The sequence below is a fragment of the Rhincodon typus genome, chromosome 5 (genome assembly GCF_021869965.1).
Source record: "Rhincodon typus isolate 14 chromosome 5, sRhiTyp1.1, whole genome shotgun sequence".
In the NCBI taxonomy this organism is placed as follows: Eukaryota; Metazoa; Chordata; class Chondrichthyes; order Orectolobiformes; family Rhincodontidae; genus Rhincodon; species Rhincodon typus.
In genome coordinates this window covers 61,516,866-61,532,293 of record NC_063336.1, presented here as the reverse complement: position 1 = coordinate 61,532,293, position 15,428 = coordinate 61,516,866, and the positions used below count along the sequence as shown (strand labels likewise).

The following is a 15,428-nucleotide window of genomic DNA, read 5'->3' as shown; positions in this document are numbered from 1 at the left end:
AACAATCTGTTTTGTTCATTTTGAAATACTGTCTTGTTTGTTTTCAATGAACGTTAGAAATGGACTGAAGCATTAATAGAAATTAAATATTTAAGTAGAAATCAGTTGAAACAAGTTTTGAAACAAGTAAAGATTTACTTATAGATGCAACAGTGGAATCTTCCCAGCCTCTGACTGACATGGACAATGAACAATCGGTTGGGAAGATATGACAAGATCAGAAAAATGAGATTCTTAATATCAAGGGGAGAAAAGTGTGATTTTTTTCCACCAAGCATTTGAATGATGAGACAAGCACCTTCAGGTCCCTGTTAGCAAGGCTGGGTGTCAGCTTTACTCTGTTGGCTGCCTCTGGCAGGATTCTTCACACATTACAACTGTGAAGGGATATTCCTGGCTGTCAGTGATGATCTGGTGCAAAGCTGAGGCAAAAATATCCTGCCAGCAACTGGAATCCCAGCAAGCCCCAGCAGCAGTGAGTACTTCAGATGAACGCAAGATAGTGGCGTGGTGCATACTTAATGGGGGGTGAGCTGCAGAGAATTGTGTGAGAGAACTCGCTGGAAACTTCTTTGAAACTCCTTCAAACCTGACAACTAACTGATTGTTGATACATTTCTGTGCAAGACTGCACTTTGTTTCTCAGTATACACGTTTTCGAGGATTTGTATATTATTTTGCTTAGGAGGCCAAGGTGAAAAGTATTCCGTCCCAGGATGTTGTCACGAGGGTATGAATGCATTGTACTGATGTGTGTTTGTGAAGTCGTTGGAGAGTCACATTGATTTGGGGTCTGCACAGTGTGGACTTTGGCAGGAAATCTGGGCACATTGCATAGGAAACCCAGCAAGGCCTTTCTCAACTTTGGGAGCAACTAACTGCATTTCCCAGACGTTGAGGTGAGATTCTCGCTCATCCGCAGCGAGATGTTTGTTGCCAATTTCACAGCCACTGAATCTTAACTCATCAGTTTACAGCTTCCTGTCCTACCATGCACAACAGGGAAACTAGACATCAACAATTCCTGATGTGAAAATCAGAGCAGGTACCTAGCAACTCCACCTTGCCACCAGGCCACCATCTTGGAGACCAGGCAATAATATCTTGGGGCACCTTCCAGGTCATTGGCCACATGCATCCATCTTCCATGGCTATTGGCATCCAATAACTGCCAGTCTGTCACCTGTCATGGCACCTCTCGGATCCACTTACATAATGTTTCTGCACCTTGGAGCACTCCTCCAACTAGCGTGGCAATGGTGCTATAGGGACATTTGGCATGCAGGGACAGGCTTGTTTGCTCACTCTCTTCCCATAAGCTGGTCAGGACCCTGTCCTTATAAGGACAATATGCTACATATTGTTTCTAAAGATGCTACATTCCGTGGCAATAGTGTTAACCAAGGACAAGAAATGCTCATCCCAGCAAGTTAATAAGCTTCTGAAAGATATAAGAAAGACTCTGTTTCAACAACCAGAATGGAAAGAAATTGGCCATGTGAAGATGAAAAAAAAACCATGGGCATAGTTTGTAAAGGGTATAGCAAATAGAATTGTAAGTCAGGCATGCTGATTACAGTTGCTTTTTGACATTATCCACCAGAAATCATGACACCCAAAAGCAGTTTACGGGCTATTAATACCATTAATTGCCTCTGTGATACAAGTTAACAGAGTTGAGTATTGAATTCTGTCAATTGTTACCTTTTGTTGTATAGTACATTAAATTTATTATCTAGTTGCCTGGCATGACGTGAGGATAACCTGTCTTTTCCCTTTCTAGGTAATTGCAGAGCTTTATTCTTGGCATTTTCTGTTTCAGTTCATAGTTTTCAATATTTCACTTGTTTTAATCTGTTTCACCAATGATGCTGATTTTCTGAATGCACAGTCCTGAAATAAGGCTATACCCATCAGTTGCACTTCTGTAATTTTTTTCAGAATGTACTCCTGATGGTGAAGGTCTGTATCAGAGTTGTGCATTCAGAGAATTGCCCTAATATACTTGGATAACGTGAAGCCGAATGTTAATGTTATAGTAGACTGAATGAATGTCTTCTATGATCATTCATTTTCACCATTATTTAAACATTATGGTATCGCAATCTTCTAGGACCAGTTCACGAAACGGTTTATGATTTCTGGAGAATGGCTTGGCAAGAGCAATCCGTTTGTATCGTCATGGTCACAAACTTGGTGGAAGTTGGAAGAGTAAGTCTGTTTTTAATAGTAAATCAAATGCTTTTGATGTGAATATTAAAGTATGAAGAAAAATCTACTTTTAAAAATTTGTTGACGGGATGACAGCATAACTGACAAGTGCATTCGTTCTTACCCATCCCTAATTGCTGTTGGAGTAGTGCAGAGCCACCTTCTTGAATTGCTGCAGTCCATATAGTGTATGTATAACAACTGCTATTAGGGAAGTCCAGGATTTTGAGCATGCCAGAAAAGGAATGCAGTTTATTTCCAAGTCAGGATGGTTTTGGCTTGGAGGGGAAGTTGCAGGTAGTGGTGTTCCTATGTGCCTGTTACCCTGTCTTTCTAGTTCAAAGATATCATCAGATAGAAGGTGCATGTGAATGGGGCCTTTGCTATTTGCTGCAGTTTATCTTATAAATGTAATTAACGCTGCTTCTGCATTTTGGAGGTGGAGGGATACTGATAAAGAAGACTTTGTTTACCTAGATGATGTTGAGCTTCTTAAGTATTATTGGAGTTACACTAATCCAGACAATTTGGAAGTACTCCATCACACTTCATACTTGCAACATGTAGATTGTAGCAGGCTTTAGGAAATCGGAAAATAAGTTAATCGCTACAAAGTTTCCAGCTTATGAACTGCTGTTCTAGCCACTGTACTTTTGTGTTGTATAAAATAACTCCACAGAGGCGGTTATCCTATCACCAAGTTGCCCTTTATTTACACGTGGAGAGTCCTTGACACTGAGCTAGCTCCCTCAGAGTGACCAGAACCCCTGACACTCCTGTTTATATCTGTCAGCCAGGGCTCCCTGATTGGACCAGATTAGCAGCCCCAATCAGGGAGCTTATATTCTATGAGGTCCATCTGGCTGACCTCGTTACAATCAATACATCCCTCCCCCTCGAAGTCCAAGGACATAGGCTCATTCTCTTTTTTTTTTTGCTTTGTAGCACCTCCTAGGATATTTTAGCATAGGGTCAGTGCTAACACCTGAGAGGATGATAGCTGTTTCTTCACTTCCCTGAAAGCTATAGCTTGGCCTCTCAACCATTTCTAAGGCTGACCCTTTTTTTCGAGTTGATGCAAAGGGGCCAGGATGGAGGGCAGATTAGTTATGAACTTTGCTTCATAATTTGCCAGCCCAAGGAAAGACCTAAGCTCTGATACAGACGTGGGAACCAGGGCACCTTTGATCACCCTCACTTTATCTTCCAGTGGATGTAACCCAATCTTGTTGACTCTGTCTTTGACATACTTGGGCTACAGATTTTTCCCTTCTAAGGCATACACCCTCCTGGGAGAAACATCGAAAGAATATGTTCAATTTCTCTTAAGTGCTCATTATTTGTCTTCCCTGTTATTAGCATGTCATCGAGATAATCGGCGACCTGGGGCAGTCATTGTAAAATGTTCTTCAGCATCCACTGAAAAATTGTACAGACTGACGATACCCCAAAAGACTGCCCCCAAAAAACAGTCGCATGTATTGGAACAAACCGTTATGGGTATTAATTATATCGTACTTCTGGGAATCCTCATCTAACCTAATTGCAAAGATGCATGGCAGATGTCCAGCTTTGTGAAGGACAGCCATCCTGCTGGCTTTGTGTATAAATCCCCTGTGCGAGGGATTGGGTATTGATCCAGCAGCGAAAAGCGGTTTGTCGTTTGTGTAAAATCCCCACAAAAATGAACCAACCCATCAGACTTCACAATCGGTAAAACTGGTACAGCCCATTCTGCAAACTGGACTGGTTTGATGATCTCTTCACTTTCCAGCCTCCTGATTTCTGCATCAACTTCTGCCTGTAAGGCAATTGGCACTGGGTGAGCCTTGCAGAATCAAGGAATTGCTTCCTTGTCAGCATGTAGAGTGGTATTGTCTCCTTTGATTGTCCCTCAACCTTCCTAAAAAACATCCAGCTATTTAATTAAGCCTTCACTGTAGCAGCCATATTCTAATCAAAAAATGTTGAGCCAATCGAGTTAAATCTTTCTCAGACAATTTCATCCCATCAACCTTGGGTCCGAACCTTTCACTACAATCAGTGGTGACTGAACCAGCTGCTTGTCATAACAGACCAGAACCGAAGTTGTACTCTTAATCTGTAGGGTTTACCTGGTTTAGGTTGTCAGCCTAGCCGAGGTTTTTCACAAACTTGAGGACTGAAATCCAGAGCAAATTTTGGTAAAGACTGATTCCATAATTACTGATACAGCCGCGCCAACATCAATCTTCCTCAAAACTGAGTGACTGTTTAACCAGACGTTTCTATTGGTTCTGATTTGGATGTTGCTGAGCAATTTAACTGTTCCAAACCATTGTAAGCAACTACAATGGCTTGACCGCTTGAATCCTAAAGAAAATCTTAACCATTTGGCTGAGGCTTGGCTTTGTTTTCGGTTTTAGCTGTGGGCTGACCTAGAGTCCCTTTGTTCAGGATAAGTCCTGAGTGAGGCTATGCAATTGCCTTCACTCAACTGGTGTTCCCCAAGCTCAGTTGGACTGGTGAGGGTGTTCACTTCCATTGGCATACCCTGCAACTCATATGCTCCACTTGCCACATTTTCCAATTATAAAACCAGTTGGAGTGCCTGTTGGAAGTCCAGTTCGGCTTCAGTTAGTCGGCACTTTTGCATGGTTACGTCATTAATCCCACATACCGAACAGTCTCTTAGCATCTCATTAAGAGTTAAATCAAGATCACATGCTTCTGCCAGACATCTTAACATATTCATAAATCCCGATATGGATTCCCTTGGTTCTCTAATATCTGGTGCCTCAGGGAAAGTTAGGGTCCTAATAACCAAAAAAGCTGTGGATCCACAAGCTGTCAGTAGAATTACTTATTGCTTTTCACCTGCCCCAATGTCATTTACTCCCAAAAATAAGCATTCCTTCCACATATTGGGCTCAGTCTTTGATGGCAAGGTCAAACAAATCAATCTTGCCAAACAACGGCATGATGCCAGAAATGCTTACCCCCAACTAAAAGATAAATGTTGCGAGCAAATTTCTTCCAGACTGTGCTTTTCTCACATTGCCACTGAAATAACTCCACGAAGCCCAATATCCAATGACCAAGTCACCCTTTATTTATACGTGGAGAGCCCTTGACACAGATCCCAGCTCTCCGAGTGAACAGGAGACTCATGTTTATGTCTGTCAGCCAGGGCTCCCTGGTTGGACCAGGTTAACAGCCCCAATCAGGGAACTCATTCTGAGGTCCACTTGGCTGACCTCATTACAATCACTACACTCTGAAGAAGACTCAGTGACTCGAAATGTTAACTCTGCTTTTTTCTCCACAGATGCTGTCAGACTTGCTGAATTTCTGTTTTTGTTTCAGATTTCCAGGGTGCACAGTTCTTTGTTATACAGCGCTATTGTTACTAGTTCAGTTCTGTTTCTGGTAAATGCAAACGTCTAGATTGTTGATCGCCAGGGAATCAGTGTGATGCTAATGCAATTGAACGTCCAGGGAAATGGTTAGATTCTTTCTTTTTGGAAAAGCTCATTAGATGGTGACCTGTTTGAGAACAGGACTTTTTGTTTGGAAGCAGGTAATTCCAGGGATGACCAGATTGTGTACAATTCATTACAATCTGTAGTGTGGTATTTTTGAACTAAAATAATATGACAGAATGCTATAAAGCACATTTTTAAAAATAAACTATTCTAGCATATGTTCGCATTGGATCTAGTCAGTAATCTTTATGAAATGATACTGGCTTCCCACTGATACAAAGCTTTCAACTTGAGTTCAAAGTGAAGTGGGGTGAGGTTTTCTGCAGAAAATAGTCTTGCAGCCTGGGTTTGATACTTTATGGACTGGATATGTATTGCCTTATTAAACATAGAAATGGTCAGGGTCCACTGGACTCCCTGGGGCTTTCATAAACCGATGTGAACTCAATTAGAATGTTTAGAAAGCAAGGATTTTCTTGTCAGCATTTAAAATGTACAACTGTTGGGGAAAAATTATGTAAGTATTTAAACATACAAGGAACTTGCCCTGAGCAACTCTGTCAGCATTCCAGCTAAGCTCGTGCAAAGTAATATGATCATACTATTTCTCCTTTAGCTATTGTGCTAAAACTGGGGCTTGTAATATAAATTATTGTTATCATTCTCGATCATTCAAATATTTTTATTTTAAAATTTAAGGTAAAGTGCTACAAATATTGGCCAGATGATTCTGAGGTCTATGCAGATTTTAAAGTTACATTCGTGGAAGAGGAACCACTGGCAGAATATGTAGTTCGAACATTTACATTAGAAAGGGTAAGCTGATATTCCTTAACTTTAACATGTATTCCCTCTTTGGTGTTTATACAATATTTATTTAATAATACTCAGTAATATGGAATTCTGACAAGTTGATAGTTCAAATTATCTTTCACCTTAATTACCTGAAACACTCAAATGAAAATTATCTGCTGCTAAGGGCCGGAAAAGAAAACTGATTAGCAAAGAGCTGACGACGGCAAATAAAATCTTGCTAATACATGTAACAATCCCATATATTAAGTCTGAAATGTAGCCTCAACATAGCCAGCAGCAAACATGCATTAAAATCAACAGCACTTTATGGACACCTATTGAATTTTATACTTCACTGACAATTTAAAGCTGCTAAATGTACAGTTTCCAAAAAGTGAATAAGCTAATGCCTATTGAGAAAAAAAAATCCATTTAAGATATTTATAACAAGCAAAAATATGGTGATGATATTACTTGTGCTCGTTTAGTCATGATTTTAAATTACTGAAAATTTATGGTTGAGAGCAACACTAGAGCACAGCTTAGGATAGTGAATTATATTAAGTACGTTATCTGGCAGTGATTGGGTTTGGCTTTTAACACCCTAAAGAATGAATGACAATTGAATAACTGGAAAGATTACGACTTAAACAAGAAAGAAGTTTGGAGTCCAGAATTGAAAATAACATAACTTTAATTGATGTGGACATCCAGAAGAAGAAGAGAAATGCTAGTCAAAAATTGTCGCAATGTTTAAATATATAAAATCCAGGTTTAACGCAAAAGAGAATTTTTTTTGCGAATGTTTCAGTGGTAGAATTGAGTGAATTTGTTTGTCATGAATTGACTCACTTAGGCTGGGATTATGGATAGATAAAAGAGGGTGAAAGTTGAAAAAAAAATCCTAAGTAAGAAATGGTAGATGTCTGTTGTGCTTTCAAGAGGCACGGAGGAAATAGTATTTTTAAATAATTGAAATTAGTAAGATTTTGGCTCCTTTCTGAAGGAAATGCAGGTGATCTAACAATTTAGCCATTAAACTTGAAACTGGATGATGCGAGCATTCAGTGCATATGATCTGAAGAAAGATTAGTTTGCAAATTGGAAGAGATAATAGACATGAAGAACAAGCATAGGGAAAGAGCATGCAGAGCAATGTGAAACACTGAGCTAAAAGACTACAATAAATCACTGCAGTAATTAGAGATGAATCTAAAGGATTGTGAAAATCGGCCACCATATATTTGGAAGATTATGTGCATGTGTAGAGTTTAATTTGGCAAGCAGTATATTCCGTTGATCCTTTATTGATTTTTTTATTTTTCTTTTGTCCCTCTTCAGAGAGGTTTTGATGAAATTCGTGAAGTTAAACAGTTTCATTTCACTGGTTGGCCTGACCATGGTGTTCCTTATCATGCAACCGGTTTATTGGCTTTTATCCGTCGTGTGAAAATCTCGAATCCCCCAGGAGCAGGCCCAGTAGTTGTACATTGCAGGTTAGAGTACTTACTGTATCAATTATTATGATATTGTTAAACTTCTTTGTGATGTCAAAATTATTTTGTCTATGTCTGTAACTGACTGTGACATTAACAACGCTGGATTTCAGGTATACCTGTATTCCAGGTAATTTAAGCGAAAACCTTAACTTTGGAATTTGTAGAAGCAGGTAATTGGCCCAGCTAACAAGTTTTCTTATGATACATCTCAACATTACCTTCTCTCTGTATTGTTGAATTCTAAATCTTTTCAGAAATGATGTTAATTGCCACTCAAAACTATTGCTTTAATGAATTTCTCTTGTAAGGTATTTTCCATTTCTATCATACTTTGTACAGAAAAGTTTCCATGAGAATTCCCTTCTTATTCTTAGTGTTCAGTATTGTTGTATATATTCGACATTTATCCTCAATATTTTGAATCCTTTAGTATATGAAGCAATTTGACTGGGTCAGCTATCAGTCCTTTTTATAGGGAATTTGAGAGCAGCTTTTCTCTTCAGAGTTTTGGAGATTATAATCTGCAGCACATTGCTTTTAACTATAAAGTATATTTTAATCTGGATTTATGTTAATGTGATTTTCAAAAATCTATGTCTGTTCTCAACAATATGTTTTTGTCAAGTGAACTTTATTGTAACCAAAATTAAGACAGCACAGTGGCTCAGTGATTAGCACTGAAGCCTCACAACACCAGGGACCCAGGTTCGATTCCATCCTTGGGTGACTATCTGTGTGGAATTTGCACATTCTCCATGTTTGTGTGGGGTTCCACCGAGTGCTCCGGTTTCCTCCCACAGTCCAAAGATGTGCAGATTAGGTGAATTGGCCATGCTAAATTCCCCGTAGTGTTCAGAGATGTGTAGGTTAGGTGTGTTAGCCACGGGAAATGGAGCGTTACAAGGAAAGGGTTGGGGGATGGGTCTGGGCAGGATGTTCTTTAGAGGGTTGGTGTGGACTTGTTGGGCCAAATGGCCTGTTTCCACACTGTAGGGATTCTATGATTCTACAAAGACTCGTTCTGAAATTTTCATTCCTGTTTGTGTGTTTTCAGTGCTGGAGCTGGAAGAACTGGCTGCTATATCGTTATAGATATTATGTTAGACATGGCAGAGCGGGAAGGAGTTGTTGATATCTATAATTGTGTTAAAGCATTGCGATCAAGGCGCATCAATATGGTTCAGACAGAGGTAAGATTCAAATCAATATAAGCAAAGATCACAAAACTTCATCATAAGCATTTGTGGCAAAACAATATTCCAGTGTGGAAATGCCATTACTTTGTCTCTGACACTAACAGGATATCATCAAAAATTTTCAGCGCAAAAGGAAACGCTTTTGCTCACCATGGTCGTGTCAGACAGGAAGAAGCTATCCAACCAAATCCGGTTTTCTAGTTCTTGGTCTGTAGCCCTGTAGTTACAACACTCACTTTGAAAAATGCGTACAATGTATGTGACATGCGTTTCTGTTTTTACCCTCCAGATAAAATTGATCCTCCAAAACCCCTACGTTCTTTTTGCTGATAATTTTAGTTCCACCCCCCCCCCGCAATTGATTATTGCTCTCTTTACTAACAGAAATAATCCCTTCCTATCCACCATACCTAGACTCTCAAAATTTTGTAAACCTCGGTTAAATCTCTCTCAGTTTCTGTTTCAAAGAAAACAATCCCAAGTCTATTCAATCTTGCCTTGCAGTCAAAATTCACCATTCCTGGTAGCAACCTTGTAAATCTGCTGTGTACCCTTCCAAGTAAGCTCACATCTTTGTGTAGTACAGTAACCCAGAAATGTACATGGTAGTCTAGCTGTGGCATAGACGTGTTTTATTCAGTTCTAACATGATCTCCCTTTTGTTATGTTATGACTAAGGTTTATTCTCTCTTCTGCCTCCGTGAACGCAAAAGCAAAATATGTGATAGTTTCACCTGCTGTTTGCTGTCAACTCCCCATTTTTACTCTCTCTCTGGAGAACCAAAACTGACTTTGCTTACTCCTTTTAAGCAGCTGTAGAAACTCTTGCTGTCTATTCTTGCATTTCTAGCTCGCTTCTTTTCATATTCTTAATTTCTTCCTCCTGATGACCTTTTACTCACCTATTCCATTCTTTATGTTCTGACTAATCGTCCGACCTGCCACTCTTTGCCCAGTTATATTCTTTTTCCTCAAATTTGATGCTTTTCCTGACTTTTTTTAGTCCACCATAGAGCATGTTTCCTCCCTTTGGATTTTTTTTCCTTTAATGCAGCTATATACGTGTTATGAAATATCCCTTTAATGTCTGCCATCGCAGCTCTTTTGGTCTATCCACTAGTCCGGTATCACAATTCATTTCACTTAACTCACCTTCTGATATCCACATAGTTGTTCTTTTATAGGTTTAAATAGTATTCTTAAATCCAATGTTGTCCATCTCAACTGATATAAAATTCTGTCACAGTCTATCATATAGCCTTCCACCTAGGGGTGCCTTTACTCCAAGGTCAGTAATTAATGCTAACACAGTAGCAAGTCTAATATAACCTGCTGTCTTGTCAGTTCCAGAATGGGCTATCAATGAAAATGTTCCAAACATTCTGTGAACTCCTGTTCTAGGCTGCTACTCCCACTCTTGATTTTTTCCAGATTATGTAAATTATAATCATTCATGATTATTGTTGGCCCTTTATCACAAACAACCAATATTTCTTGTTTCCTTCGTCCTACGTTGTGCTTATTGTTAGGGGGCATGAAGACCAAACCCACTAATGCTTTGTTTTCTATACTATTCCTCATCTCTACCCAAACTAATTCTACGTCTTGATCACCTGAACTAGGGTGAATTCTGTGCACCAATGCCACCCTTGATTAACAGTGCTGCTCTCCACCTTTATCTAGCTTCCTGTTCTTCTTAAATGTCAAATGCAGTTTCCCATTTCTCTTGACTGAAATATATTCTCCAACCACCATTGGTACTCCCTTGTTCAAAGTCGAGAATTAATCAAGGGACTGAACATCAGGATGTCTGCTGAGAACAAAATCTCTGCTCTTTCTACTGACTTACCACGATCATCATCCCAACCTCATTTAGTTGTGACGTGGTTCCCTGAGTAATCGTGTAGCACTAGTGCTCCCATTGGCACTGCTGTGCAGTAATCAGCCTCTGATTGGCTGGCAGCTCTATCTATACAAGTACCTTACTATGGCACCAGGGTGCTTGGCAGCTCAGCATACTGGTGGGCAAGACTTCTGCCATTTGTTCAATGTCTGCCTCAGGTATAGGGAAAAGACGCCTATTTTTTTCCCCTTTCTCAATATGATTACCAGTGCACTACTTCACTGCAGTCTTTTTGAACTGCCACTTCCAGTGAACTACATCCTAAAATAGATAACATTTCCTCATATGGAATTAACTGGTTAATAATTGCAAAGTGAGAAGTTACTAACTCGATGTGTTATTTTTAAGGAACAATATATTTTCATTCATGATGCCATTCTAGAGGCTTGTCTCTGTGGGGACACCTCAATACCAACATGTGAGTTCAAGCCAACCTATTATGAAATGACAAGAGTTGATTCACAGAGTAACTCCTCACAACTTAAAGATGAATTTCAAGTAAGTAAGCTTCAGCTGCACCATATAATGTTTTACACATTCTAATTCAATTCAATGTTGCTCTACATTTACATTCTTAAGGAAGGATGGTTTTCTTCATTAAACTTATGGTGATAGGTTTGTGTCAGTCAAGTTGTACTTTGGGGAAAGCTCATATTAGGTGATGTAACCATGTGTGTATTTGACCTGACTATTAGAATTCACTTCTTAAAGATGTGAAATTGTGCATCACTTTTTATTGATGGTGTAAATACGGGTTTGTTTTATTTAATTACCTAAATTGCATCTATTTGGATGTATAAGTATGGATGTTAGACCTGACTCTTTCATATTCCAGGACTACTACTATAAATTGTTTGTTGTTACAGTCTTCGTTTCGAATTCATCTTCCACTTGCAAAAAGTAAAACTTTGTTTGGATGTTGGCTGGAGATCTTGGGTACAGCGGGGGCGGTGGGGTGCTAAGATTAACCAGACACAGAATTTGTTGCAGCTGGCAAGACTACCAAGAGTACAGATTATTGTAGGTGACGATCGTATGCTGTATTGACCATTAAGCTGATTGTAGGAATCCGTCTTGAGTAGCCCCGGAACATAAAGCAGATCCTACTCGTGCAATAGCAAACTCACTGTATTGACTGGGTCCTGTGCTGCTCAGTCATTTGACCACAGAATTTCCGTAGTCCTCCGTTATGCTTGAGTATCAATGCAAGACCAGAATGGTACTGGACACTTGGGCTCATTGCACACTATTTTACAGTGTAGTAGTTTAACAAACAGCTCAATATATTTTGAAAACTTTGTATTAGCAACCAGCTTTTCCCTGCACAGCTTTTACCAGGATTGGGTAATCAAGGTCAGTCTCACTTCGTCTTCAGTATCTCACCAGGTGGTGAAATGATGAAACTGCAACTTTGATGTAGCAGTTAAAGTATTGACTAATCTACTGGCTCAGTTGGTACCGCCTGTCCTTCAAAACATGTCACTATACTTTTTATTTACACAGTATGCTCTTGATGAATCCAACATCTTAAACTATTAGTCATTATAGTGAAAAATGTCAACTTTTGCAAAGGCTATTAGTAAAATGTGTTTCTCTCTCTTACTCCATAGACACTGAATTCTGTTTCTTCTCAACTACAACCCGAAGACTGCAGCATAGCTCTTCTTCCCAGGAATCACGAGAAAAATCGATACATGGATGCACTGCCACCAGACAGATGCCTGCCTTTCTTAATTACCATTGATGGTGAAAGCAGCAACTACATCAATGCTGCCCTTATGGATGTATGTTTCATTTTGACGTTAGATTTTTTTTAAAAGTAATGCATATGTTTTTGGAGATTATCAGTTTGATTCAATACTGCAATATATAGTATGTGTCTTCACAGTTTGATTGCATGTATCACTACCAACCAAGAAGATTGCCATTTCAGCTGCAACTCTAGAGGGTGGAGCCTATGGAAATGAGACAATTGAAACTTGAAGAGCAAGTTTTAGTTAGTATGTTCTCTGGAGTTGTGATGTTAATTGTGGTAACATGAAAACTGAAACTGAGATCTTACTGAGAATAAGTATCAGAAGACTTATTCATAGAGCAATTAAATACATTATAAATCTATCACAGACATCAGTATAGACCGGGCTCAAGCTGGTCAATAAATTGTCTCTCCTAATGATTACCATGTACAGCAGTTGCTCGTCAAGATGGAGCTGATAACTTCATACAAGAATATCAGATGGCTTGATGCCAAACTGATGTCATTGCTTGACACTCTTAAAGGTACATGTTTGCTTGATGCAAAATCACACCAATAGCAAGCTGCTTGTGCATATGTTGGCAACCAGAACCATAGAGTGAAACCTTTGAGTGATTTCCTTAGCTGCTGTTGATTTCTGTGTAGTCCAGAGAGTCTGGTAAAAACATGGATTGAATTTATCCTCAAATTAAAGTTGACTAATTTTTGCTTGCCAGCTATAACTTTAAATTACATACAGAAAAACAGCATTTTGTTAAAAGTTTTGTTCTTTATTACGTTGCAGAGTTACAGACAACCAGCTGCCTTTATAGTCACCCAACATCCATTGCCAAATACAGTCAAAGACTTCTGGAGGCTAGTGTATGACTATGGCTGCACTTCCATAGTAATGCTCAATGAATTGGACCTTGTACAGGTAGTTACAGTGACCTTGAAACTATTGGAAAATGCTGTTCCAAAGTTTAAACTATGTTAAAGCTTTTGCTTACTGAAACAATTCTGTTGTGTGGTTTAGTCATCTTAGCCACATAAATGGAGAGACTGACTATTGCTGTTGATAAAATAATTTTAAAAAATGCTCCAGTAACTTTACTCTGTAATATTAATTCTTAATGTAAAATGAAAGATTTTAAGTTCTGTTCCCATTTCTAGTTTTTTTTTGTATTTGGTCAATCAACTTAAAAAGTTTTTGGTTGATGTGGGGTGATTTAAGTTTTACTGTTTGCCATTCTGAGAAGTTGTTTTGTTGCACTTCAGTAAGATTTTATTTGAATACACCATCAAAAATCATTCACTGAACCATTCAAAAGTCAATTGAATGTTCAAAATATATTAAATGTTTGCATGTTAATATCCAGAATTTTTTGTTTAACTTGAGTTTGAGAAAGTCTTCTGAAATGCCACCATATTGCCCATTGTGCTTTACTTGCATGTTTCCAGAAGAGGTGGATTCATGGGGTCCCTGCACAGGATCAAATCATCTTCAAAGCATGTACACAAAGTTGCTAGCTTTGCATGAATCTGTTTGCCTTCGGACTTTTTTTTTTTCATTTTGGTCTCTTTACAACAGCCTATATTCGTTTTTCTAGCAGTAGTATTTGCAACTATATAGTAAACCTGATCACCCTGTTGATTCATTCTAAAATCTGACCAACTTGACAAGCATTTGAATTAATCAACCAGCATTGGCCTTAAAGTATACACTGCTCAGGAGCAAGGCACCTTCTAAGATGACAAGTGAGGTGTGAGGGAGGATGAGTACACAAGTGAGGAGACAAATGGGGAGGGGTAGGAGACGAAGGAAGAATATGGTGTGTGTGTGTGAGGGGTGGGAGGATTGGGCAGGGGGAATGTGAAAGGAAGAGCAAGCCAGGATTTGGTGTGAGGCCAGAGGGGAATGGAAGGCGTGTGAGGGGAGGGATGGTGGTGGTGTATGAGAAATGAGGGGTGGACAGATTTGAGTGTGAGAGGAAGGGGGAATGGACAGTCTGTGAGAAGAGGGGGAGCAAGGAGAGGAGGGGGTGGATGGGACAGTAAGTGAGGGGAAGGAGAGATGGGGTGTGAAGTGAGGGGGAGAATATGGATTGAGGAGGGAGGACGGGTGGGAGGGAGAAAGGTGTTCTGTGTGAGAAGGAAGGGAATGGGGGAATGCGAGGAGAAAAAAATGGGACAATGTGAGAGAAGAGGGAAGCACAGGGAGGGTTTAGAGAGTGTGAGGGGAGGAAGGAACATCAATGAGTAGTAGTAACCATTTGGTGCTGGAAAGGCAGCATTTATTGTTGACATTTTATTGCCAAGAGAAGATAGCAGTGGACTGCCCTCAAATCAGATTTGACATTTGACAACAGTGAAAAATATGAAATTTCAGCATTTGGAATGACAGGTTTTCAATAGTCTTGTCATTGTGGAGAATGAGGTTCTGGGTGTAAACCTGGTGAGTTGGTGCAACACTTTCTCGAGTGAGTAATTACTGTAGTCACAATGCATCTTTTGGGCAGAGCTGAATTTAGTCCACTTACTATTACTGAGATAACAAGGTGTAGAGCTGGATGAACACAGCAGGCCAAGCAGCATCAGAGGATCAGGAAGGCTGACGTTTCGGGC

At 39.5% G+C, this 15,428-nt stretch overlaps 1 protein-coding gene across 3 annotated transcripts in view; it reads left to right on the top strand.

The window, feature by feature from the left end:
* Positions 1–15,428, top strand: part of ptprk (protein tyrosine phosphatase receptor type K) — a 542,188-nt gene that overhangs the window by 495,255 nt on the left and 31,505 nt on the right. For all 3 annotated transcript variants that reach the window (XM_048597194.1, XM_048597193.1, XM_048597191.1), the window contains 7 exons: positions 2,114–2,211; positions 6,375–6,491; positions 7,812–7,966; positions 9,024–9,159; positions 11,417–11,566; positions 12,679–12,852; positions 13,609–13,740. In XM_048597194.1, coding sequence (XP_048453151.1) covers positions 2,114–2,211; positions 6,375–6,491; positions 7,812–7,966; positions 9,024–9,159; positions 11,417–11,566; positions 12,679–12,852; positions 13,609–13,740 — 962 coding nt within the window. The remainder of the gene's footprint in view (positions 1–2,113; positions 2,212–6,374; positions 6,492–7,811; positions 7,967–9,023; positions 9,160–11,416; positions 11,567–12,678; positions 12,853–13,608; positions 13,741–15,428) is intronic.